At 36.2% G+C, this 27,856-nt stretch overlaps 1 protein-coding gene across 1 annotated transcript in view; it reads right to left on the bottom strand.

Moving 5' to 3' along the window:
- Positions 1–5,415: 5,415 nt before the first annotated feature.
- Positions 5,416–27,856, bottom strand: part of SPATA17 (spermatogenesis associated 17) — a 207,039-nt gene continuing 184,598 nt past the window's right edge. The window contains exons 10-11 of the mRNA XM_003930345.4: positions 12,922–13,004; positions 5,416–8,933 (exon numbers count right to left, since the gene is read on the bottom strand). Of these exons, the coding sequence (XP_003930394.3) occupies positions 12,924–13,004 (81 nt within the window). The 3' untranslated portion in view covers positions 5,416–8,933; positions 12,922–12,923. The remainder of the gene's footprint in view (positions 8,934–12,921; positions 13,005–27,856) is intronic.

Raw genomic sequence — 27,856 nt, 5'->3', positions numbered from 1 at the left:
TGTGTAGTCAGAAGAAAAAAGCCTTCTTGATAATGCTGTGGACTTTCTGAAGTCTTTAATTCTCCCTCTAGCCCGTCTTCACACTGGCATGTGGGACGTGCTGTAGATGGATGGTGATGCTCATCAGGAGAAGCACACACATATATCTTGTGGGTTGATTTTTTTATTTGCCAGCTCAAGAGGAGCAGGGAGATTTATTTGGAAGGATGGTAATGAAGGTGGGGAGGCACTAGTTAGACTGCAGTTTCTGTTCCCAATATGTTATTCTCACTTTTTTTTTCTCTTCTTGATGCTGAGTTGCTCTCTTTATTTCTGCTTATTTTGTCTTAAAGGGGAGAATATTTTGGTATCATAAGCCAGTGGCTTGAGAGAGCGTGGTAGTTATAAGGTGGAAACAGAATTTCTCTGTGTACTATTTGCTGAGTTATTTCAAGGGTTTTAATTACACTTTACATTTATAGTAGTATGTGTGCATTTTACCTACAAAGTTAAATACTATTTGAAATAACTGTTTTCTCCACCCCAAAGTAAGATTTCGTGTTCCCTTTCTTGCTCTCCTTCTTTTACTTGGCCTCATAAGAATCACGTGACTGTAATGCTCTGAATTGCATTCACTATAACAATAACAAAAAAAAATTACTTTCTTTCTTCATAACAATGGCACAAAGAAATGGATTGTCATTGGTGGACCTTAAAAAGTACAGCAGAAAAGATAATCACCACCCTGATTCTAGCCAAAGGTGAAATTATTCACTAAAAGAAAGGAGTAAACTGGCTTACTCTTGGTTTCCAGAATGCCATCTCGTGCCAAGGAGACAGCACGGCCTTTGGAGTCCTGTAAACAATCAGATCAGGAGTGACATTCTACTGCAACAGGCAAAAGCCTGCCTGAGCTCAAGGCTTACGCTTGACCTGGTCCAATCCTCTGATCCAAATTTTGCTCTTTACCTTTTGGCATTGGTGGAGTTACATAGCCTGCCTTAATTTCCTCATCTGAGTATAGGGATAATAAAAACTTCACATGGTTTTAGAAATATCAGTCAGAATATTAATGAACCACATCATGCAACCAACGTTTGACTGTTGAATGTTACTGATTTTTGAATAAATAGTGGGTAATAAATAGTGTGGAAGTGTTCTTTTGTTTATGTCTCTACAATGGTAAAAATAAAAATAGAAAGATTCTTAGTATTATAAATATTTTTAAATATTTGGATATGTTGAGGCCATTGAGTGAATGAGTGAATGAAAAACTAATAGTTTGCTAGAGCTGGTTTACCTTGATATCAAATGAATATTTGTTCTAATGTAACTCTCTTGAAGCTTACTTCAAGTCAAACTACTTTAATCTCTTTTTTTTGCTAAGTGTCCAATTAAGACTTAAAAACTTCCTTATGCACATATCTTGATCATTTTTGTTTCTGTGTTTTTGCTTATGTAATTTTTTTGGTCAGATAACCTCTCTCACTTGTATTTTCAATTCAATCAACTCAAGATCCTAACTATTAAGGACTTAACATTTGCCTTCTCTAAGAAATTTGTCTTAACTATTTCCATCCAACTCCCATCCTATTTTCTGAACTTTCAGGCAGACAGCAAACTTAAAAAACAAAAAAACATGCTAAGTAACCATTTTTTCAGTTTTAATTACTCTTCACATTCTAGTGATTTCTATTTACTTAAAAAATTCTCTGTTCATATTACTTTTCATACAGTAATGTTCACAAATGAAAGATTCTGCATTGAATCCTTGTTGAGAAGTGAAGGAGCAAATTACTCACGCTTCAAAAATGACAAAATGATTTTGTGTGTTTTCTCTTCTCCTGGTCAGTGATGTTAATAGTTTGAATAAAGAGCTTGTCTTTTTTTTAAAAAAAAAAAAAAACTTAGTTTTTAGGTTTCCTTTATTCAAATGGATTATTTCCACATGGAGAGGGTTATGAAAACTATTTCTATTAGGTGGTTTGGAATGAAATATAAATGCCTTGAAAATATATTAAACGGCACAGACTAATTTCAAGCTGGAAAATAAGTTAACTATAGAACAATTCAAGTCCAGTAAATAATCATTATTTGATTTCATAGAGCTTGGGTTTCACTTGCAATTTGTATGGTCTTATAATCCCCCTGACAAAGTGACAAATTAACTTCTCAACTTCACATTAAACACACACTTTGTTTCCCCTTTACCTGCTTAAGTGATTTATTCTGATGAGTATGTGCAGTTTTGTCATTTCTTAATATAAAAATTCTTTAATGAACAGACATGTCACTTGGTGGCAAGGATTGCTTAAAGTCACAGTGTGCTAATGAACTGCCTCATTGCATCCCATGATCATGACTATGAAGCTGAGAACTATAAACTCAACTCAGTGTATTGGTAAGTGACTGTATCTGCCAGCACCAGCAGCAAGGTGATTCCCGCATTAATGAGTTGAAATATTTAGAAATGGAAGAGTGCTTAGCAGTCCCCTACTGTGCCCTGTGAGGGAGCCTGCTGGGGACACAGCCTCAAAAGGAACAGGCAAAGTCCAAGCCCCAGATCAGGTTGGATTTCTCTCCATTCCCACAGGAAAAAGCTTTGAATTACAAAATGAGAGTCATGAACGTATGTGTGCTTGGCCATTAAACAGCTATTCTCATGTCAGTCCAAACTGATGCCATTACTCTAATTCGACATTTGTCATTGGTATCAGTAAACTCCTACTAATAGTTGAAGCAAGATAGCTGAAGATGTAACACGAAAGATGTGATGAATTGTGGTTTTAAACAAGCTCAGAGACAGTAGCTAAGTAGAATTTAATTCATGAAAAAGAGAACAAGCCAAACAGCATTCCCCAGCAATTCGTTCAGTCATTCACTCGATTCGCAATAAAAATGCATCCTTTGGTTTATTAAAATCTGTAACTCGGACAAGGTGAATTCTGATCCAGCAATACCGCCCCTTTCCAGGCATCATCATCACCTCAAATAAGTTCATCTAATTTAGTAAATTATTGTTCCACCTGTTCCTCAAAGGCTTTGAGCCAGCTTAAAATGGAAGAGAAAATCAGCGCAAAGTTAAAAGAAGAGTCGAGGTTTTAAAAAAGTACATAAGATGACATTAGCACAGAACTGGATGCCACACGGCTGTAATAGGTAGGCCATAAATGTGAAAACCCAGAGCAAAAAGGGAGATAAAATAACAAGATTCATGACATCGCCAGATGAGAATACAATCTTGAGTTGACAATCACAACAATATATTGGACAAATAACCAATTATACTAAAGTTTTCAGATATGAAAGATGATTTATTTCACAAAAGGAACACTTTACCCAAGCAGCAATCACAGCTTGATCTCAGGATCAACCCACTTAGTGTACGTCACCGTCTACATCGAAATCATAGAGAACTGTAAATTAGTGAGACTAATTAAAAATAACAGGTCACAATGCATGAATTCAAATGAAAAATGATATTTTATGGGAATGACTTCGCTTATTTGCTATTTTATAGCTTCTATTGAAACATTTTTTGAACTTCTTTATTTATCATTACCACATCCAATGGATTTCACTTTGTGCCAGGTACTCTGTTAGATGTTGGGTATAGGGCATTTTTCAAGAAAGACAATATTTGCCCTCAAAGAAATTAGAGTAGTGGAGAAGAAAGGTATTACTTGATTAACCACAGCAAAACTGCTGTGACTTTTGATTTCAGGAGAACTGAAGCATCTAATTCTGAAGACTCTCAAGGTATATGCCTTTAAGCATCCACAGTGGTGCTCTTAGTGTTTTTAGTGGTCAGTATTCATTCAGAATCAAGTCCGGAGAATAAGATCAAGGTATAACCAGTTTTGGTCAAACATAATGTTATATTGGGGTTCAGGGGTTCAGGGTGCCCTCAGCTCCCCAGGTTCTTGGTCTCCTGCCCTCTCAAGATTGAGAGAGGGGACCACGGTACAGTGCACAGTAAATGCCGGACTCAAAAGTGTTTACAGAAAGTGATTTATTTAGATAGAGAGAAACAGGAGAAGGAGAGAGAAAGAAACAACTAACCCTCACACTGAGAGAATACAGAAAGATGGAATCCAGCAGAGGAAGGCAGCTTCCTCACTGAGTGAAAGGGAATAGAGAGATGGAGTTTAGGAGGGGAAGACAGGCTTCCACGAGAGAGTGTGGAAGGGGACCCCAGATGGGAAATCCAGGAGAGAGAAAGATGGCTTCCACAAAGAGGGTGTTGATGGAAGGGGACCCAAACATGGAGTCCAAAGGGGTGTGGAAGAAGGGGGCTTTTAACCCGGGAGGAACCCCCACCTTCTCTAAGACCCCTGGCCAATGAAAGGAGTTCCTTAGAACTTCCACTGGAGTGACTGACTCAGTTTCTTCCTGTGCCCACGAAGTTCAAACACAAACCGTTAAATCTCCTGGATGGAGAGAGATGGGAGAGGAGCATGGCGCTGGGAAGTTCTTGCCCTTAAAACTGCGCCCCCTTGTGGACCCGGAAAGAGAAAACATTCCCTCAATAAGATCTCATTAATTTTAAATGGCTCAGATTGAGAATACAGAAAATAAATAGTATATAGGTTGATGTAGGCTAGTAGTTTTCCAGAAGAAACAGACTAACTGCTTTCCCCAATTATATTTTCTAATAAGATTTCATCTTGGTTTTCTCTCATCTTAATGCGAAGGCAGTTTTGACCCATCTGGACACGTCTATAGTTATCATAAACTTATGTGTGCCCAGAGGGAGAGGTAGATAGTGGTTATGAACAATGATATTACTTACATACATTAGTTATAAAGAGACTTAAGCATTCAGAAACTTGAGTCTCATGAGCAAATCAAACTCACATTCTGAACAAGAGAATGCATAGAAGTTTTGACCTGAGTACCACCTTCTCTGGAAGAACAGAGGTCAGTGTCTATGAAATCAATGAAGGCTATTCATATCCAGGTTCGGTTTGGGGCCATGGTCGCCATTTATACAAACCTATGGGAGAAAATGGCTTCATGATCCAATGAAGATTATCAATTATTTATTTTATTAAAAGTTTAGAAACAACCAAAATCTTACAAAAGTATACAAAATTGTATGATAAATCTTCATATAGCCAATCAGATTTAACAATAACCAATTCTTCATTAAGCTTTCTTTATATATACAGATGGTCCTCTATTTTTGATGGCAGACTCATGATTTTTTTACTTTATGATAGTGCAAAAGCAATATGCTGTAAACTAAACATAAAATTCTTTTGTTTATTATTTTACTTTAGGTTCTGGGGTACATGTGCGGGTCATGCAGGGTTGTTGCATAACCAGGTGGTTTGCTGCCTCTATTCCCCCTTCATCTATAGCCAGCATTTCCCCCCATGTTATCCCTCCCCACCCCCCACTGTCCCTCCCCTAGCCACCCCTCACTGCCCCCAGTGTGTGATGCTCCTGTCCTTGAGTTCACGTGTTCTCATTGTTCAACACTTGCCTATGAGTGAGAACATGTGGTGTTTGGTTTTCTGTTCTTGTGTCAGTTTGCTGAGAATGATGGTTTCCGGATTAATCCAAGTCCCTATAAAGGACAGGAACTCATCATTTTTCATGGCTGCATAGTATTCCATAGTGTATATGTGCCACATTTTTTTTGTCCAGTCTATCATTGATGGGCATTTGGGTTGGTTCCAGGTCTTTGCTATTGTACATAGGGCTGCAATGAACATACATGTGTATGTGTCTTTATAATAGAATGATTTATAGTCCTGTGGGTATATATCCAGTAATGGGATTGCTGGGTCAAATGGAATTTCTATTTCTAGATCCTTGAGAAATTGCCACACTGTCTTCCACAATGGTTTAACTAATTTACACTCCCACCAACAGTGTAAGAGTGTTCCTAAAGCAATATGCTGTAAACTAAAAATAAAATTCTAAGCACCTCCCAAACATCTAAATAGACCCCTCCTCTTGGCCAAGTATATTTCAAAGTTAACTGGAAAAACCAGTTCAGGCCATGATGGGATATGGGAGTGGGGATGGGGCACAGAGAGTTGGACATGCTTCATTATACCCTTCTCCCTTTGAAATCCAGGCACCACTGACCAGTATTAACATTAAAACAGAGATCTTAAGACTTTTTGTAGCAATAAGACACCGAGTTCCAGCCTGACTGTAGTATAGCATCATATGACAAATATCAGGCCTTTAAAGAAATTGAGGTATTTTACCCTCAAATATATATTTTTTGACGTACTTTGAAATGGCCCTGCCAAGCTATCTCTTATGGGGAAAATCTACATTCTGCAGAGAATTTTTTTTTCAGGTCTTTTCGCTGATCCAGGAGATAATTTACTGAGTCTGATACTTTTTAAAGTTAGATAAGAAACATTTACAATCTATGCTCTCTGAAGTCTGCCACCTAGAGGCTTCATCTGCATAATGACAACCTTAGTCCCCTCCCTTATTTTAACCCAGACACTATCTTCTGTGGATTCCAGATCTTCAGTTACATTCTTTGAACCAATTGCCAGTTGGAAAATCCCTGAATCCACCTATGACCTGGAAGCATCCCTCAAATCTCCCACCTCCTACCCTCACATTTCAAGTTTGAGTCGTCCTGCCTTTCCAGACTGGACTACTGTATGTCTTATATGTATTTCTTGATGTCTTAAGTCTCTTTAAAATGTATAAAACCAAGCTGTATCTTGACCATTTTGGGCACATGCTGTCAGGATCTGTGCTGACAGGTCCAGTGTTAAGGGCATGTCCTTAACCTTGGCCAAATAAACTTCTAAATTAATTGAAACTCATCTCAAGGCTGGGTTCAGTGGTTCAAGCCTGTAATCCCAGTACTTTGGGAGGCTGAGGCAGGCAGATCGCTTGAGCTCAGGAGTTCAAGACCAGCCTGGGCAACACAGTAAAACACTGTGTCTATCAAAAGCACAAAAATTTCAGCCAGGCATGGTGGTGCATGCCTGTGGTCCCAGCTACTTGGGAGGCTGAGGTGGGAGGATTGCTTGAGCCTGGGAGGTAGAGGTTGCAGTGAGCTGAGATCATGCCAATGCACTCCAGTCTGGGTGACAGAGTAAGACTCTATCGCAGAAAAAACAAAAAAGGGAAGTATTTCAGATACTTTCTGGTTTACAATGAATTCAGTAGAAACCATACTTTAAGTATGCATGCATGTTTTTCACTTTTAGCACAGTATTCAATAAATTACATGGGATTTTCAACACTCTATTATAAAACAGGCTTTGTGTTAGATGACTTTGCCCAACTCTAGGCTAATGTATGTGTTCTGAGCATATTTAAGGTAGTTGAAGCTAAGCTAAGCTGTTTGGTAAGTTAGTTGTACTAAATGCATTTTTAACTTATACTATTTTCAACTTATGATATTTCCAATTTACAATGGATTTATTGGGACATAACCCCATTATAAGATGGGGAGTATATGTATTTCCACTCACTTCTTTGACTTTCAGATTAAATCCCAGACATTATATCATCGAATCTGTAAATATTTCAACATCTCTACAACTTTGTAAACCAAAACAATACCATATGACACCTAAAAAAAAAACCAACAACAACCCAGTAATCCTTTTATACCACCAATATTCAATCAGTGTTGAAACTTCTAATGGTTTCAAAAGATCTTTTCTTTTACAATTTGTTTACTTAAATCAGGAGCCCAAAACTGTACACACACACAGAGATTGACAATGTCTTTTTAATAGGTTCTTTTCTCCGCCCTCAGTTTTGTAATGTATGTGTTGAAGAAACAGGTCATTTGGCCTATAGCATTTCCCAGAGTCTGGATTTCGCTGACCATCAGTTTTAAATTAAAGCTTTTATGATCAATGAATCACATTTCCCGTCCCTGTGTTCTATAATTGGATCCAACCCCTAAAATCATATGCAGTAAGTTTAGTGTTATTCTCTTCAGGTGCAGGAAACAAACATTCCCTTAGGCTACCTCTAGCAGGAAGTTTTAGTGTAAGGCTACACATGGGATGGGATAAAAGGATATAGGAGTCTCAAATGTTGAATTAACTTCCAAGGATTCCAGGAAAATCTAAGCATTGCATAAAAAACAGGAACCTCACGAAAGCCCAGCTTTTTGGAAACCAGCTACAGTTCAGAGTCATGCAGGGTCTGACACAGTCCTGACAACTAGATGACCTCTTTGCTCCCTTGGCAGCAGAGACTTGGAAATGTCTTCTCCATTTGAGAGTGCCTGTGTTTCTGCTCCCACACTCACTAGTCTGTGTCTGTTGCATCTGTGTGTCACAAGTTCAATAGTCTGAGGGGGTTCTAATTGGTCTAATGAGTCATTATGTCCCTCAGGGCAGAGCTTTTATGCTGAACTATTTTACACAATTTAACCATTCATCATCCTACTTACATGTTAGTTGCCCTTAATTTGGGTACCCAGCGCTGGTCTCATCATTTGTGACCTGGGTGATGGGGTCAGAATATGGGTACTTGAGTGGAAACATTTAGGGCACTGTTGGTCACCAGGGGCTGTGATTGTGATAGACATTCTCAGAGGTAAAAGACTCAAGTATAAGTATTTGTTTGAAAAGGTTGAAAATCTAAAGAGATTTCCAACACACACACACACACACACACACACACACACACACACACAGAGAGAGAGAGAGAGAGAGAGAGAGAGTAATTAATTCATGAATAGAGCTACAGAATTTTATAGTTTACTGAATCATAGCACGTATATTTTCTACAGGATCTTCATCTGTGTTTTCCTTTTAGAGCTGTTGAGTTTTAAAAGGCAGATGGTTTCAGTTTCTTCTGACACATAGAGAGAAAAACTACAGAGATGAAGGGAATCAAGGTCACTCATCAGCATGGAAGAATCCAGGACTCCAGGCAATGGGGTCTTCTATTCACACTCACTTCACACCTTAATCTCAGTTTTATATTTCATCTTCTGTTTTCTAAAAACAAAATGGTAAAATGAAAGAAGAAAAAAAGGAACCCCAGAGACATGAATTCCTTAATTCTCTAAGTCTTCCTCTCTTAGCTTTTGTTTAGTTAGTGTCAGGAGGTCACAGCCCTGGACTTGACTCATTTTTAGCCCTGTTCTCTGTTCTGCATCTACACTACTGCAGATCTTCATGAACAACCAACCATGATCTCATCTGGGAAACATAGCAAGATCCCATTTCTACAAAAAATTTAAAAACTAACCGGGCATGGGGGGTGTGTACCTGTAGTTCCAACTACTCAAAAGGCTGAGGCATGTGGATCACTTGAACCCAAGAGTTCAAGGTTGCAGTAGCTATGATCACACCACTGCATTCCAGCCTGGGCAACAGAGTGAGACCCTGTCTCTGAAAAAAACACAAACACAAACAAAAACAAAAACAAAATAAACAAAAAAAAGCCAGTCTTAATTATGTGTGCCACTAGACACAGGGAATAGCTAGCAAATCTGCCTCCATTATGGAAAAACCACAGCAAAACACCTCCAGACAGGTAGGTGGGGTGGTTATAACATTTTTAGTCAAAGACAATTGAACTGAGAGAAAGATACTAAAGATATCTTTATTTTTTTTCTCTTTGCCAATTTACTATGCCAAAACTTAAAAGGGTTAAAAGTTCACATGATGCCAAACTGAAAGATGACATTTAATGTTTTTTCTTATTAAACTAAATTTTAACTCCTAACAGGCACACATTAACTTACATGCTTAACTATTACTCTCCCCTCATAGAAATTTTTGTTTCCTTATGCAGTTGCTAAGGTCTTACACCCTCTGGAAAAAGACAATGGCATTTAACCCCCTTCCCAGTCCAGGTGCTAACTATACTTATTTTTCATTTTCTTTTCTTTTTTTCTTTTTTAAGCTGAGTTGTTCATATGCCAAATTCCTATGGGAAAGGAGAAAAAGCACACTGCTTTTCAAACCTAACAAATAGTTTAATTGAAACTCACCTCACTGGCCCTCAGAATTGAGCCACTTTTTAGCAGAAAGACAGCCTGGACCAAAGCCCATTTGCAAAGAACTGGAGGAAGCTGAGAAGCACGTAATGCAAGAAAACTCACACGGATGCCTGACTGGATTGAGTACAGTATCTAATTCATAAAATTACAACCAAGGATTTTAACCTTATCTTGCTAACTTTTCTCCACAACAATGTTTAAAGAGACTCTGCCTGGAAAGACAATTGAAGCTAAAAGGATGGCAAAGCACTCTGACAGGACGTAGCACATTCTGATTTAGACCAAACTGTTTTTGGGAAACTAGTGAAGGTTACAAATAGTGACCACTTAAAAAGACAAATTAAAGACACTAAAAGGAGTAATGTTATCCTAGTCAGACAGTAGATTTTACAGTATGTGTGTGTTGAAGAGCTAGTTCTGTGTATTTTTCAGTGGTTAAAATCTTAGTGCATTAATAAAAACCACTAGGTACAGGCACTGTTTATCCTAAACTCAGATATGCTAAAGGAAAGAAAGATTAATCTGATAAAGGCATCGCTATTTCTAATCGAACTGATGGGAAAATGTAGTATTGGGTGTAAAAGGCAATGTCAGGTGAATTATAGTGAAGTGATGAACTACCTTGAAGCTGAAGCAATCAAATAGATAGCTCTAAAAATTACTACAGCATCTTTATTCAACAGTTTGGTGCAAGTGTCCCCATCTTGGCCTTTTTCATGAAAAGCAGAAGCACTTTGTTGTATTTGGTTAAATTAAATCTGAATAGGACAGCCTCAGCTAAGGCTGCTACCCTTCACTTACCAAAATTAAACACTAGACATTAGACATTCATTTCCTATCAAAGAAACGGAGATGACGTTTATAATATCGTCAATTCACAAAATTGTTATAAATCCAAAAGAAGAGTTAAAAAAATCCTGTAACATATTTGTGTCTTTGCATTGCACATTCTTTTTAATTAAAAATAATGTACACAATTTGTTACTCATCTTTGTCTTTCTGTATAAATAATTTAGCAAGTAATTATTTTGCTTTCAGAAAAAAAGATAATTGCCTCTAAATTATTATGATTAAGTAGAATAAAGTCAAGATGTTTTTGTAATTGAGAGAGTAGAGCAAACAGTCCCTATTGGAGTGTTCTGTTTTAATATTTTAATTTTGTCGGGTTGCATTAAAACATCAAAATATAGAAATAAAAAGCAGTATCCCACAAAAAGTACTCATAATCTCACCACCCAGAGATAACCACCATTAACATTTTTGCAACATACAAATGTATATTTATGTTAAATATATTATGTGTGCAAGTGTGTTTTTATACATATACACATGTATATATGTATGTATATACACATATATATGTATAAGTGAAATAAGACTACACAGAGTACTTTGAATCCAGCCTTCTTTTCCTAGAAATATATTGTAGGCATTTAAAAAAATTAATAGGTAATAATTTATAACATTTTAGTGTGTCTGCATAGTACTGCCTTATATGTGTTTTTATTATTTATCTAACATAATTAATGAGTGTTCAAGTTATTTTCAATCTTTCATCATCATAAACAGGATTAATACATCTTTGCGTTAAAAGCTGACGTCACACACAAATATGAGACATTTTATTTAGACTACTTCATACTCTGGCTCTCAAATACCAGATAAATGCTCCAATGGGTAATGATACTTTATAAACCTTTGAAACAGCAACTCCACTTGGTATTATATATACATTTTCTATTAGCTCAGAATATTTCACATTCCCCCTCATGCATTCCTTCAGAGTAGCTACAAAGTAAACATTGGTATCTGCATTTAACATATTAACTTCCAAGTTGAAGGACTCAGTGGGTAGAGAGGAAAGATTAACATAAAATTGAAGAAACTTTGCCTGGATCTACCCTGGGCTCTTTCTAACAGCCTACTGCTTTCTCCTTGTTCTTGTTCTGAGAGGATAGGTAGGGTATTCTAACTAGCATGATTTCTCATTTCTGCCTCGTTCCTTCAACTGCAGTGATCTTTGCTGTCTTCACCAAATACATTCTTCAATTTTGGCTGAAAATGTCACAATACCTCCTATTGGACACACTTCAACTGTAACCACTGCTCTATTCTAAAATGCCTTAGAAATCCAATACGCTATTCATTGAGAACTTTTTTTTGTTTTTGTTTTTGATTTTTATATGCTTATCTTTGTTCTTATATATCTTCTAAACATTGATAATCAGAATCCTAGACTCTGTTTCTTTGGTATTGTAAGATACTTCATACTTCAATGTACATTATTCAGTATAGTATTTGAAATGATACCATATCAACACAGCGCTGAGAAGTATTTCAGCTTTGGGGAACCAACAGTATTTTTTCACTGTATTGTGTAAAAATATTTATTGTATTAATTAAAGATAAAGGGTACTTAAGGGTTGGGCATGGTGGTTCATGCCTGTAATACTGGCACTTTGGGAGCTGAGGTGGGCAGATCACTTGAGGCCAGGAGTTTGAGACCAACCTGGCCAACATGGTGAAACGTCATCTCTACTAAAAATACAAAAATTAGCCAGGCATGGTGGTGCTTCCTGTAGTCCCAGAGACTCTGGAGGCTGAGGCAGGAGAATCACTTGAACCTGAGAGGCAGAGGTTGCAGTGAGCCGAGATCATCAGTGAGCCAGGCTGCACTCCAGCCTGGGTAACAGGGCAAGATTCTGTCTCAAAAAAAAAAGAGTATTTTAGATTTTTAAGTTTATATTTCTTAATGCATTATTGGTTCATTTTGGAGAAGAAATCTGAAAAGTAATATTCATTATCTTTTAAATGTTGAAAACCATTACATTAGAATGAAAGAAATTTATGGAGTCGTATTACATATAAATATTATTATAGCATGGTTTTAAAAATGCTTGATAGTTAAGTCAACCCCCTTAGATTTTTAAGTGTTACTTAATATACTTTTTGAAGTACTCCTTAGCAAAAAGTCATACCTTTATACAATCTGTCCAGCTTTTGAATATAATTTTCCATATTTTGAGAAGAGCTCAAATGACGGTAATACAGTCTGGAAATCCTAGGAGGAAAAAGTGCAGAGATTACCACAGAGATCTTAATGATTGTATGTTGTTACCATTATTGTTATTACTTAAATTGCTAGACAGATGTCATTCAATTGCACTTCAAATTTCCCATTATAGTCTCAAAATTAGCAGGTAAATTTTTGAAGTTTTATCAGTTGAAGATCAGGCATGCTGAATTTCTTGGCACATGGTCTTTAACAGTTATGGATGTCACCTGCCAGCAAGTCTGGGCAATGCAAACATCAGGCATATCCACCTATCTTCAAGGAGTCACAATCTAAATTATTTACCTTGGCTTCAGAGGGGTTGGCACTTCGTTTTGTGCATAATATATATTTGTTAACTGAATGAATGGAAATGGAAAGGTGATACACCCAAATCACTGTAATAGAGGGCAGACTATTTTCATTACCTCAGAAGTGATTCAAATGAATGGTAAAGGAGTTCAGAAGGAAGAGGAAAGAGATCATTTTTTGTTGTGTAACCAGAGAAACAGCATTTGATTGAGCTTAGGAATTGATGCTTTTCATGCTTGTTAAAACAGGTAAAGTCATTAAAAAGGTAAGATACTAAAGCAACAATGAATGCTGTAAACAAATGATCAGACTATATAAAGGTGTATGTTTCTTCTTGGAAAGGAGGTCTATTGTTAATGAAGGTAATTTTGGCTGAGGTTTTTTTTTTTTCTTTCTTAAGAAAACATAGGAGAAAAAGACCTATGTTATGAGCCCAGCTTTTTAGAGGGTCCATATAAAACAAACACATGCGAAAATAAATGTATTAAAGAACATGCGGACATGTAGGTGTCTCTGTTACTAGAGATCTGGTTCTCCACTCTGGTACAACAGAGCCTCTAACCCTAAATATCTGCTTTTACAACTAATGCTTTTTCAAGCCCCAGGGAAAAGCTCCACATCTGTTGCTCTGTGTTTGTCATGCCCAAGTGACATGAAGGATGGTGGGTTGTGACAGACACTGCTTTTGAGTGCAAAGAGAATTTGAGTGATAAAAATGCTTAGATAAAAGGCACATTAATTAATATGAATGAAATCCTTTTTGGATAGCATGAATGCAATACAACTTTACATAATGAAGTATCATTTTCCTGTGGTGCTGAACATCTATATTCCTGCCTTCTTTTTGTTGTAAGTTACAATTCTGGAGGTAATCAGAAATCAACACAGTATTTGCAATAATGCATGTGACATCTTTACTTTTTGCAATAGTAAATTATTCATATCACTCTTAAATTTCAGCATATTGAGTTTAGATATCTGCATGAAACATCAGTAATTTTTTATGCTGGCAACTTGATGAACACTGAAACTCAGAACTGTGAATAGCTTTATTTTTATAAATATATATCTATAACATTGTTTCACTTAATGTTCAAAACAGTAGACCTGCCTTGCAAGAAATGTTAAAAGTTTTCAATGAGAAGGCAAATGACATAGGTTAGAAATTCAGCTCTACATAAAGAACTAGAGAGAAGGAACACATAAAGATAAAATAAAACCTTTTATTTTTCTTACTCTTAGTTGACTTAAAAGATAACAGTCTTTGTTTGAAATAATAATAACAACAGTGTCATTCATGATTGTAGCTTGTGGATAAGGGAAATGAATGACAGCAATGTTATAAGAAATGGTAGGAAGGAATTGGGAATCATCTGTTATAAGGTAACTGCACTACCCATGAAGCAGTATAGGGTTATTTGAAAGTGTAACTGCACTACCCATCAGTATAGTGTTATTTGAGAGGATATAAATGTATACACCAAACTCTAGAACAATCACTACAGAAAATTGTTTTAATTGATATGCTAAGAGTAAAAGAAAATTAAATCATATAAAATGTTTAACTAAAACTAGAGAAAGCTAGGAGTGGAAGATCAAAGCAAAATCAACAAAAAAAAACAAACACTAGGGGCAATGAAGTAAAAATATTACAAATATGGTAGATATTGATCCAACTATATTAATAATCACTTTAAATGTGAATAGTTTAAATGCATCAATAAAAGAACAAGACTGGATTAAAAAAAGAACCAACTATATCTTGTCTACATGAAACTCACTGTAAATGTGAAAACACAGAGTAAAAGTAAAGAGATGAAGAAAGATATACCATGCTAACACTAATCAAAATATAGCTGGAGAAGCTATATTAATTTCAGACAAAATAGATATCAGAATAAGGAAAATTACTAGGGATAAAGAGGGGCATTACATAGTAATAAAGTGCCTAGCAATAGAGTGTGAAAATCTATGAGGCAAAAATTGATGGAACTGCAAGGAGAAATAGACAAATTCATTATTGTACTTGGAGACTTCAACACCCCTTTATCCATAATGGGCAGATCCAGCAGGCAGAATGTAATTGAACTAAAGAGTACTACCATACAACTATATATAATTGACTTCTATAGACTACTTAATCTAACAACAGCAGAATACACATTCTTATAGAGCTCATATTAAACATTCACCAAGATAGACCACATCTTGGGCCACAAAACATACATTAACAAATTTAAAAAAAAAAAGAAGTCATACAACATCTGCTCTCAGATCACAATGGAATTAAATTAGAAATCAGTAACAGAAAGATTGCTGGAAAATATTAAAATATTTAGCAATTAAGCAATGCACTTCTAAATAACACATGGGTCAAAGGAAAAATCTCAAGAGAAATAAGAAGTGTTTTTAACTAAATAAAAATGAAAATACAACCCATCAAATTTGTGAGATGCAGCAAAAGCAGTGCCTAGAGGAAAACATATAGCACTAAATGCATATAGTAGAAAGGAAGAAAAATCTAAAGTCAATAATCTAAGCTTCCACTTTAGGAAACTGTATTAAAAAGAGCAATTAATTACAAAGTAAGCAGATGCAAAGAAAATAAGCAGAAATCAATAAAATTGAAAACAGGAAAACAATAGAGAAAATCAACAAAATCAAAAGCCCGCTCTTGAAATCAGCAACAAAACTGATAAACTCCTAATTGGGCTAACCAAGACCAAAGAGAGAAGACATAAATTTCCAGTATCAGGACTGAAAAGGGTCATCACTCCTAATCCCATGAGTGTTAAAAAGTTAAACATTATGGCCAGACACAGTGACTCACCCCTGTAATTCAGCACTTCTGGAGGCCAACTGCTTTAGCTCACGAGTTCCAGAGCAGCCTAGACAACACAGTGAGACTCCATCTCTACAAAAATTTAAAAATTGGCTGAGTATTGTGGTGTACACCTATAGTCCCAGCTACTCAGGAAGCTGCAGTGGGAGGATTGCTTGAGTCCTGGAGTTTGAGGTTGCAGTGAGCAACAGGAAAGACTGATGTGATTAAAAGATTGTTGTGATCAAACAACAATCCTGTGAGGTAGATATCGGGCTCTTAGCCACAGATTATATATCTGGCTCTTAGCACTAGTATTTTCCTCTCTCATTCCTTAAATGATAGAAGTCTATTCATATTATACCTGCCATGTTCTTTCAAAAATTAAGTAAATTCCATCGGCACTTACAAGAGACAAATTTTGGGGCAATAATGTGGTGAAATAGGACTTTGATGATACCCTCCTATCGGTAAAACTATTTTCAGTAAAAACATTCAATACATGTTTATTCATTTGTGTTAAATTATCCATGTGTAATACTGTGGTAATATAATATAATGCTAATATAGATACAAATGAAATAAAAATAAATAGAATTTATTTATCTCCCTTCATTTCTGTGGATCTTCTTGTGTACTTAATTTTGGACTCGTTTGATATAATGAAACATCACTTAATTCTGAGTTAGACCTTCTTTTGTGCATTCAAGTAACATTTTGGTATCTGCAATGTGTCTGACACTATGCTAGCTTCCAACCAATGGTAATCAAGACTTGGTCTTATCTAGTGTCAGACAATAGTGCAGATAAACAAGGATTGACCCCTTCAAGTACTACCCTCTATGGCCTCTAAAACAAAATCTTTCAGAAACTTTTTATTGCTCTTATTTTTAAATTGAAAATCTCACATTCTTACTTAGCCATTGACAACCAATAACTGTGACCTCTGGTACAAGAAAAGGTGACGATATCAACAGGAAAGCTTTGGTTTTGAGAGACATCTGGTGCTGCTTAGCATTGGTTTAAAATTTGCCTCTGATATGATAAAACACGTCATCTGGCCATGGGAAACTATGAGCTCAAGAAAACTTCCTGCACAACACTTGCACACTGTCACTTTTGAAATGGGGGTTGGGGGACTGCTTTTCTGAAAAATAACCCCATCAAGAAAAAACACTGGGGATGGTAATTTTAAATGCTGCCATAGCCCTTGCTTGCCAGAGCAGACAGCTTCTGCTATTAGGATGCCCAGCCAAACACAAATAATCCACTGCCAAAATGAGCTCCTTGGGACAATTTAGGAGTCTTTGGAAGTGAACGGCTCTATGAGCTGGAATGCAGCCCAGGTCCATTTTCAAACCCGAGTCAAAATGACAAAGAGCACATTTCCTGGGCCACTCACCCACTAAGTGTAAGATTACTTTAGGTTGGCAGCTTCACTGTTCATCTAGTTATTTAAGGCTTTTCACCAGATACTTAGAACTGAGTGCTTAAATACTTCAATGTTAGTAAGCAGGACAGTGCTGATACACCATAGGAGACAAAACCTTTGAGATCAGACAGATAAGATGAAAATCAAGGGTTATGCACATATTTTTCAGCTTATAATGTCTTATATATTTAGCTTTAAAATATGGCAAAGGTTTTTCTCCTAGAGTTAAAAAAAAAAAAGGAGCATGGCAAGATCTTCTGGCTGAGTATAAATACTACTTTAAACAAAAATATTTCCTTCTTCAATTAAATCTGGCTAGCACTGGAGACTTTCCAGACTTTTTAAATGAGAGTTTACAGGCATGTTTAAAAGATCACTTGGTATGATTTCTGCAAGATCAAACTTTGCTCTCATTGCATGTAGAAAACTGCAAAGCCACGAGCATATCTACAGTTTTGACAAAAGAATATACAGGCAACTGTTACAGTTGTAGGCGTTACCCCATTCTTTCTGTTCACTGTTTTCAGGAAAATATCCTCAAGCATTCAATCTATGTTATCTGTGCTGTTCTAAAGCCCAGAGATTTAGAATTTATTATGTATTCTTCAATCAAACAATTTGTATATGTTCCCAAAGAAGAAAATCTTAGCTGATGAGTTGATGATGCATTATCAGTCTGAATCTAAAAAGGAAACCAAGTTCGTTTGCATATTGTGAGATGCCCAGAGTCTCCCTGGTAATTGCAAGGGTAATCTGAAAACTTTCTTATTACTTCTACTCAGAGGCAGTACTGCTTTGGAGTCAAGCTGCCTGGGTTTGAAATCCAGGTTCATCTTTAAGGACTTTGTGATCTTAGACAAGTTATTTAGCCTCTGCCACTCTTGTTTCCTAATTTGAAAACAATTTGAAAACAAATAAAATAATGAGAAAATATAAATACATGAGTTTATTCATGAAAAGCATGGATGTGTCCAGCACATATCAAGTACTTAACAAGTGTTAGCTATTCTCAAACTAAGAAACTCAAATATACTCTAAAAAATTTGTAGATGAATAATCCTAAATAGTTGCTAATCAAAGGTCATTTATATTTGATTTTGGTATACACATTCCCACTTTTATTTCAATGTGGGTATATCTAAATATAAAGTTATCTATTTGAGTTTCTACTGATTCTTTCCCTGTTTTTATACACTGTATCTTCCTTCTTAATAGTTCCATCTGCCTTTCTCTTATTTAGTTCTCGTATTTACTCTTCTCCCATATTTACAGTCTTGGCTATAAATGTACCTGAGGGACTTGAGAAGTCCTCATGACAGACACGTAAACTGAAGGATAAATGATCCAGTTCCTTGTTTGATCTGTTCATTGTATTCAGTGGCAAATATATTAGGCCATAACAAAAGCGATACAAGATATAAAGAGATATCAGAAGGAATAGATTTAAATACAGAAACAGATGTGGATATAGAAATATAGGTATACATGAAAATGCTGCTTCAACTATTTAACTTCAGCCAAAAATACAAAAAATTCACCTAATAAAAAGTACCTGAAATGGAACATCGAACTCAATACAATGTGTTAGAATGATCCGCAGCCTGTTAGTGGTTTTATCGTAGAGCTAATGATATCATGGTAAGAGATTCTGGCAACGTTATTTTTACATACAAATATGTGCCAATTTAAAAAGGAGGAAGGCTATATGAAACTGGCACTAAAGGGAAAATCTGGCTTGTATGTGGTTAATTCCTGAGAAAATATGCTGCAAAAACGTTCAGAGACAGTATCCGAATGGTTTAAGGAGAACCCGATGAAGTGGGGAATAACAATTGAAACTGGGATTGTAGCATTCATAAGTTTTCTCCTCCGAAGACACTAAGTGTTTCCTAGTAGGAGAAAAACTGAATGCATCCAAGTAATGAGGTACTGCAAGAAAATTCTCAAGAAGAAAAGTAACTGCTGAAAGCCAGGTTACATTTTGTTCACAATTGTATTCACAGGATTTAGCACAGTGTCTACTGCAAAGTAGGGACTTGATAGATGTTATTTAGCTAAAATAATGACTAAATGAATGAATAAACAGATGTGGCCTGGGGAAACCATGCACCTGTTAAAAGTTTGAGCCTTCTGGAGTTGCACATCCTTACTCTCTCACTCAGCGCTGTCACTCTAGAAACCAAGTGAAGGAAACGGAAGTCACATGCCCTGGACACCATCAGGGTCCTCCCAAAGTTGCCCACACATTGAAATCTTTATTTTTCCAGCCAGTAAAAGCTGTGCCAGGTCTCTCTGTACATTCAATTACCTGGGTTTCAAAGTATTTGGGGGAATGATAGAAATCAGAAAAGAAAAAGAATAGAGAAAACCGAGTGACAGATATCCATGGGGGAGAGGGAATTTGTATCAGTTTTGTTTGCTGTTTTCCCAGTACCATCACAGGGCTTGATACGTATCATATTAAATCTTCTTTAAACAGAAATACAGGACTTCTCAGAATGACCCTATTTTGAGAGGAAGGATCATTCATCCTAGATTCATCTGTAATATGATGGTGTGTTCAATGACGACTTCTTTATGAGAACACTGTTACTGGAGATCCTCACTATTCACAGGTCCCTTATTTGAAATTTGCCAACTTTCTAAAATTTATTTGTAACCTCAAAATGAATATTTGCAGTGTTTTTCTAGTTACTTGCAGACATGAGCAGAGTGGTGAAAATTTTGAGTTGCCCAATGTATGTACTCCCAGCTGAGGTCTGCCTTCTTGTTTCAACTGTCTCCCTGTAATTAAGTGTTCATTTGCACTCTATTTAGTGCCATCTTTGTAATATTTGTGTGTTTTTGTTGGTGATTTCGCTGATAGAGGCTCTGTACTTCTACATTTGACTCCTTGTGGATGAACTGCAACCTAACTTCACAACTTCACAGGTAAACAAGATTAAAAACCTAACTTAGGAATATGTGCCTGTAGCAAATGCTGAGTCTTGGCCAATCCCAATAGCCATACTTCAACCACTCATATACTGCTGAGTGTTCAGGTTGTGTTTGAATAAGGCAAATGCTGAGATCTAACCAATCCAGCTGTTTCTGTACTCCGCTTCTGATTTCCGTATGTCACTTTACATTTTTTGTCTATAAATTTGTTCTGACCACGAGGCACCTCTGGGGTGTCTCTGAATCTGCTGTGATTCTGGGGCTGCCCAATTCACAAATCCTTCATTGATCAATTAAACTCCTTTAAATGTAATTTGGCTAAAGTTTTTCTTTTTCTTTTTCTTTTTTTTTTTGAGACAGAGTTTCACTCTTGTTACCCAGGCTGGAGTGCAATGGCGCGATCTCGGCTCACCGCAACCTCCGCCTCCTGGGTTCAGGCAATTCTCCTGCCTCAGCCTCCTGAGTAGCTGGGATTACAGGCACGTGCCACCATGCCCAGCTAATTTTTTGTATTTTTAGTAGAGACGGGGTTTCACCATGTTAACCAGGATGGTCTCGATCTCTCGACCTCGTGATCCACCCGCCTCGGCCTCCCAAAGTGCTGGGATTACAGGCTTGAGCCACCACGCCTGGCCTAAAGTTTTTCTTTTAACAACTCCAAGTGTACTGCTGAAATTCTGTCTAGTGTTCTTTAAGTGTGATATGGAGAACATACACCTGCTAGATAAGCTTCATTCAAGCATGAGTTACAATGCTATTGGCCACAAGTTCAACTTTTTTTTTTTTTTTTTGGCCAGTCAAATTTAGCAGTGGAGGGTTGTATACCAACTTAAGTGACACTAACATTAATAAGTTCTGATAACCCACTATCATTGGACCAGCCACAAGTTCAATGTTAATGAGTCAAAATAAATGTCAGTTAGGGTGTTTTTAAATGGAAACACACATACAACACTGATTGGTTGGCAAAAATGTTGACCAAAAGTTTTGAGAAATGTAATCCTGTTTTTCCTGTAGGAACAATGGTTCATGATTCACCAATTCAGTGTTTGAGACGACTTTACGGAACATAACTACTGCAAATAACAAGAATCGACTGTATAGCTACAAGACAGTCAAGATCTTTTATGACACACTCACTATGGCATAAACTTGTATATTCTACCAGAATATCAGGTAATATGACTCCTGGGGTATGAATAACATTGAACAAGCCAATAAATGAATGAGATCATAAATACATAAAATGAACTAATGGGTTGAAAATATTGTCCACTATTATTTAAGGAGCAAATTGTAAATAATTCTTCATGAACACTAACACTAACCCTATATAGATTATAAGCTGACATTTAGTTTAATAAGAAATAGTTTCATTTAAGTATAATTTCACTGAAATCAAAAAGGTAGTGAATAAGCGAAGCATTATAAACAGTATTCTCAGGATCCTCTACTAAACCTAGATGTTTGTATTACCATCAGGAATAATCATGTGTGTTAAACTAATTTCTTTCTGCTTTTTTTCAAGGATTGGTTTATAAACATTCATTTATTCATTCACTCTTTCTTTTAAAAAATATTAATCAAGTGCCTACTTAAGACAAGCAGTATTTTAGGCAGTGAGAATACAGCGATGAGCCAGTCATGCAAAAATTCCTGTCTTCATGGAATTTAAATCTCCAGTGAGGAGAGACAGACAAGAAACAAGTAAGTTATATGTTAATAAGTGCTATAAACATAAGACAGGGTAGTGGAGAAGGACTGAGGGAATTGGGAAAGGGCTTGCAATTTCAAATCAGGTGGTCAGAAAAGGCTGCCCAGAGGTGTCGTTTGAGCACAAACCTGAAGGAGATGAGAGCATAGTTACAGCCATCAATTTGTCACTGTAACACTAGTATCACTTCTAGTTACCAAAACCTAATATACTATGCTAAAATGAGTGATTTCTTTTGGCAGGGGCGTGGGGGCGGGATTTTCCAACATCTGAAACCTGTTAATGCATTTGGCCTTTGCAATGCAGAATGTAGGGCAGCAGCATCAAGCAATGAAATAGTATGCCTTTTCTCTGCAGGTGGCAAGAGAGGGGCACTATAGCCTTGCATATGGAAAGAGTTCCGTTAATTTCACTTCTTTCATGAGGCACTGTCAAATCCTGATGTTGTCATCATACAACATGCACTGATTTCACCGCAGCCTCCAAGGAAGACGTATATAATGGTCCAGCCGGTGAATGGTACCTCACTCATACTTTCTAATTCCTATTGGTGTATTTATATTCCTTAGGTAGCACCGCCCAAGAGAGACACTGCAGAAATAATGACAATTATTAATAATGGTTAACTATGTCTTTCATAGATACCCACGAATGGTATCTAAGGTTAAAAAGTAATTAGAAACAATTCACTTAGAAATAACACTGGATGCGTTGTCTGGGCAGGTGGCAGCCAGCAATTTTTAAAAGGTGACAATAACTAACTTTTGTCAAGAATGTCAGGTATTCTTTTCGTAACTGTGGGCTCTGGTGAGGAAAAGTGATCCTTCTCCAAGAGGAGAGCTAACAGGGTGCATTTTTAGTTCACTTTTCTTGAAATTGTTCATGCTTAAGTTTTTATGATGTGATTTATTATTATTTCTTGGTTAGCTGGAGGGGAAGCCTATGCATAACATGTCTTGTTCATTTTCTAATTACCTCCTGAAACAGCAAATATTCTTGAAACAGTAAGCTGGCTAATTTAAAAGGCATAGCTAACTAAAATGAAGGGCAACTTTAGACTTATTTTAAAGCCTTTAAAAGTGCAAATCATACCCTAGTCGTCAAATCTCAAAATAAAAAGCAATATTGCCTTGTCTTCATAAAAGGCAGTTTATCTCCTTCTGTATACCATTTTCATCAAACAGTGTTTTCTACTTGTTGGTTTACTCTTTTACTGTGAGAACGTGTTTGATAATGTGTGGTATAAAAGTCAAGAAATTAGTCTCACAGCAGGGAGTCTGCTAACAACACCATTTTAATTTCATCCTTCAAGCAGTCACAGAAAACATATTAATTGCAGTTTAATTTATGCAACAAATATTTCATTTTAATTATGCTTAATTTTTGTCATGCTATAAAAATGTCAATAGTTCTGACACTGTTTCTTCTTACAAGATTTTTTAAATGAAAGAATTAAAATCAAGTGCTGTTTCTAAAAGAAATTATGAAAGATTTCTAATTACTGCTTATGTTTTTGAAAAATTGCTAATCTAGTTGCCCCAAAATAACATCTGGAAACATGAAAACTTGAAGCTTTATTGCTCAATATTTATAATTCTTAATAGTATACATGCATCATTAATATAATGGAATTCTTGCAGGAAATATTTTTTTTGTAATTATAGGATATATCAATAACTGTCATTGAATGGTACATTTTCTCTACAGAAATGTTTTTGTTAATTCCTCTCAGGAAAACTGAGACAAGAATAAGTGAAACTGATTGCTGCTGACACACCCCACTGAAGAATATTCACCATTAACAGAAGTGAATAGAAAAATGTCAAACTACCAAAGCTGAACAGCATTAATTATATTCAGCAAATATTTATTCAGTTCTTAGTAGGTGCAAATCTTACCCAAACATTAAGTCTCAAGTAAAAATGCTACTTCCTGCAGGAAATCTTCTCTTCAGATGTAAATTAAATTTCTCTACCCTGAATGCCTATGGTGCATAATCACACCTTTCTCACAGAACTTTTCTATTTTTTTTGCTTTGCATCACAGTAACTTCCCCTGCAAGTTTCATGTCATCTACTAGATGGGAAGGTTCCTGGAGGTAGAATTCAGGCTTTTGTGTTTATACCCTACATCTAACAGATTCAAACATACATAAAAATGAGAACTATAGGTATGAATAAAATATTCTGGATGTTATACTTCTGGAAAAACATTATTTCAAAAGTCCTTCTATAAAAGTGGTATATACCTCTACTTTGAAATTATTCATTATAAGACTTCCAGTTTTAGGATGGTGGTGAATTTCTTGCCCTGTGTTATCCTCTCAGAAATACATTGCCCTGCTCCAAAAAAACATGGAGAATTATAAACATTCACTAAACTACATATTCATTGAAACCAGAAGACAGAATCGACCCCAAATTATAACTTATATTGGGAAACAGACAGGGAGTGGTGCTAGACTTACAAGGAATGAAGAACAGTGACATGTTCAGAGGGGGAAACCAATGAGATCCCATCCTATTTTTCCTACTTAAACAGATATTGCAGAAAGCATAGATCATGCACAGGGCTTGGTTAAAACCCTATATAAAAAACACTTACTCTCCAAGCTCCCTCCAGGCTCTAACACTCCAGAAAATCTTCCTCCCCTCCTCCCCTCCTCCCCTCCTCCCCTCCTCCCCTCCGGTTCAGGAGGTTTATTATCTGGGGGGTTTGGGTGGATGGGTAAGCAGGTAATTACAGGCACCAGGCAGAAGGTATGATACTATACTGAAAATTAAGTGAATGTCTTCATATTGAATGGTGAGAACACCATCCTACTCACCACCTCAATTACCAATCCCAGAATACTTGCACACCTGGCAAGAAATTAGATAATTTGTCGTTGGAAATACTGAATGGCCTTAGGTAGTGGCCCATCTGCAGGAAGTCACTTCTACAGTGAAAACCACCAGTCAACCTGGCTCGTGCAGGACAAGGAATTCAACGAACATCTCTGTGCCTTATTGTAAAATATGAATAAAACAGCAAAAGATCAACAGATGTCTGAGGAAAGCATCTAACATAAAAGAGAGAGAGATAAGTAAACAAAAAACCAATTTAGATGGAGTTGAGATGATGCAAAAAGCAGAACAAAGCATCACTAAAATCTAAAATAAACTTTCTAAGAGGCATTAGGAAGGATATTGCATACATTAAGCAAGTACAAGCTGCTATTTTAAAAAGGAAAAAACCTTTAGTGTAGTAAAAATATGACATCAGAAAACACAAGCTGATAGAAAAATTGGAATTTAATACTAAAGAACTCTCCCAGAAAGTAAAACAAAAGGACAATAAAATGGAAATAGGAGATAAAAGATTCAAAAAGAAGCTGAAGAACAATTAGAGAATTTGATTTCTGACTATAGGAGCCCCAGCAAAATGATCTGAGAAAACAAAGAAAAAAGAATTAGGAAAGAAATAATGCAGGCTGGGCGCGGTGGCTCACGCCTGTAATCCCAGCACTTTGGGAGGCTGAGGTGGGCAGATCACGAGGTCAGGAGTTCGAGACCAGACCGGCCAACATAGTGAAACCCCATCTCTACTAAAAATAAAAAAAGTTATCCAGGCATGGTGGTGCATGCCGGTAGTCTCAGCTACTCGGGAGCCTGAGACAGGAGAATTGCTTGAACCTGGGAGGCAGAGGTTGCAGTGAGCGGAGATTATGCCATTGCAGTCCAGCCTGGGTGATTGGGCAAGACTCCATCTCAAAATAATAATAATAATAATAATAATAATAATAATGCAAAGGAAATTTTTCACAAAGCAGAATGACAAATAACAATGGCTTAAAACAGAATACAGATAACTTTTAACATACAATTACACATCAAATCAATTTATCAACTACTTATAGAATGAAATTTTCACACAGAAAGATTCTATTGAAAGATTTTTACAGGGTGTGAAGAAACTTTGACAAGAGATGTGAAGAAAATGAAGCAAATGGAGAAAAAGGCAAGTAATAACTCCAGGAAATATAAAAAGTTATACAGAAGAAACATCATCATGGAACATTTATTGGTTTAATAAGAAACAATCTTTACATAGCAAAAAAAAGGAAAAGCCAAGTATTTGTTTACTTGAGACTTATATATTCCAAGAAAACATGGAGATTATAGTACAAGAGAGCTAAATTCTCATCTACCATAGTGGCTAACACAGACATTGATAAATCAAGAGATAGCCTATCATTTTAGAAGATGAAAGAGCTTAAAGTGGTGGCCTCTGAAAAGGACTGAACATGTAGGGAAAGAGTGAGTTAGCAGTCTGCCACTTTTTATCACAAATCTTTGAACATACTTTCTTTTATGCATGTTTTTTTATATGAATAAAGTAAAAAATAAGTGCACCAAGTATTTTCTGTTCTTAGAATTATATTTCCTTTCTACTTGGACACTTATTTATCAAGTGTATTCCTCTTGGTAATTTATGTCCTATTTGAGAGAGGATCTCACTCTGTTGCATATGCTGGAGAGCAGTAGTATTATCAATCAAGGCTTACTGCAGCCTCAACTTCCCATGTTCAAATAATTCTCTCACCTCAGCCTCCCACATAGCTAGACTACAGGTGTGTGCCACCATGCCCAACTAATGTTTTGATTTTTTTGCAGGAATGGGATCTCTCTGTGCTGCCCGGGCTAGTCTTGAACTCCTGGGCTCAAGTGATCTGCCTGCCTCTACCTTCCAATGTGCTGGAATTACAGGCATGAACCACCACACCTGGCCTGATGTACTATTTTTAAAGTCATTTATACAAAATACGTAGTTACATTTATCTTAAATACCTAAATATGTGGTTTCTCTTGTTATTAATTTTTACCTACATCTGAGCATTTCTACGTTTCCAATAAGCAAACCTAGATATTCAAACATACTAGAATGCAGATATGATAATCAATAGAAATTAGTATGCTTTATGATACCAACCCCCTCTACAAGCTTTGGGAAAATTATATACACATTTACTACTCTATGCACAATATTTAATGTCTATATTTCAACCAAAATTTTTCTAAAACCTCCGTTTTCTGAACCAGTGTCCTTTCCCCCAACTAAATCAAATTAAGAAAGCAATGTGAATTTCCTCACAAGCTATTTCATACTTGGATGCCCTTGAACTTTACTGAATCTGAAATAAAAGACATGTGTAGGTAAACTTCGGTTTTCAAAATCCTAAGGAATGTCTATTGACATTAGATAAAGTCAAGAACATTCTACCTTTTATTCATTAATAAAGTGCTATTTGTTAATAAAGTGCTAACGTTAATAAAATGTTATTACCATTCAAGGCACACATAAATTTAACTACTAATTTAAGACTTTGTAAATGAAAGTCTAGTGCAAGAATATTGATTTAATACACACAAAAATTTAGTCTCAATATTTACATTATTTCATTATTATTTTTGAACAATACAAAAATTATGTAAAGATTGAGAATATAGAATAGAACAATTTAAATGATTGTTGCCTCCTTGAAACTCTGTGATAGGCAGAGTCATGCAGTTTAAGAGAAAAATAATTTCTTGAATAAAGTGAAATTAAACTGTGTATATGTTGTCTTGACTTATACTACTTTTGTTCTGTGGATAAGAATTTAT

Source organism: Saimiri boliviensis, chromosome 14 (genome assembly GCF_048565385.1).
Source record: "Saimiri boliviensis isolate mSaiBol1 chromosome 14, mSaiBol1.pri, whole genome shotgun sequence".
Taxonomy (NCBI): domain Eukaryota; kingdom Metazoa; phylum Chordata; class Mammalia; order Primates; family Cebidae; genus Saimiri; species Saimiri boliviensis.
The sequence above is the reverse complement of the archived record's forward strand: the minus strand, read 5'-3'. Positions and strand labels throughout refer to the sequence as shown.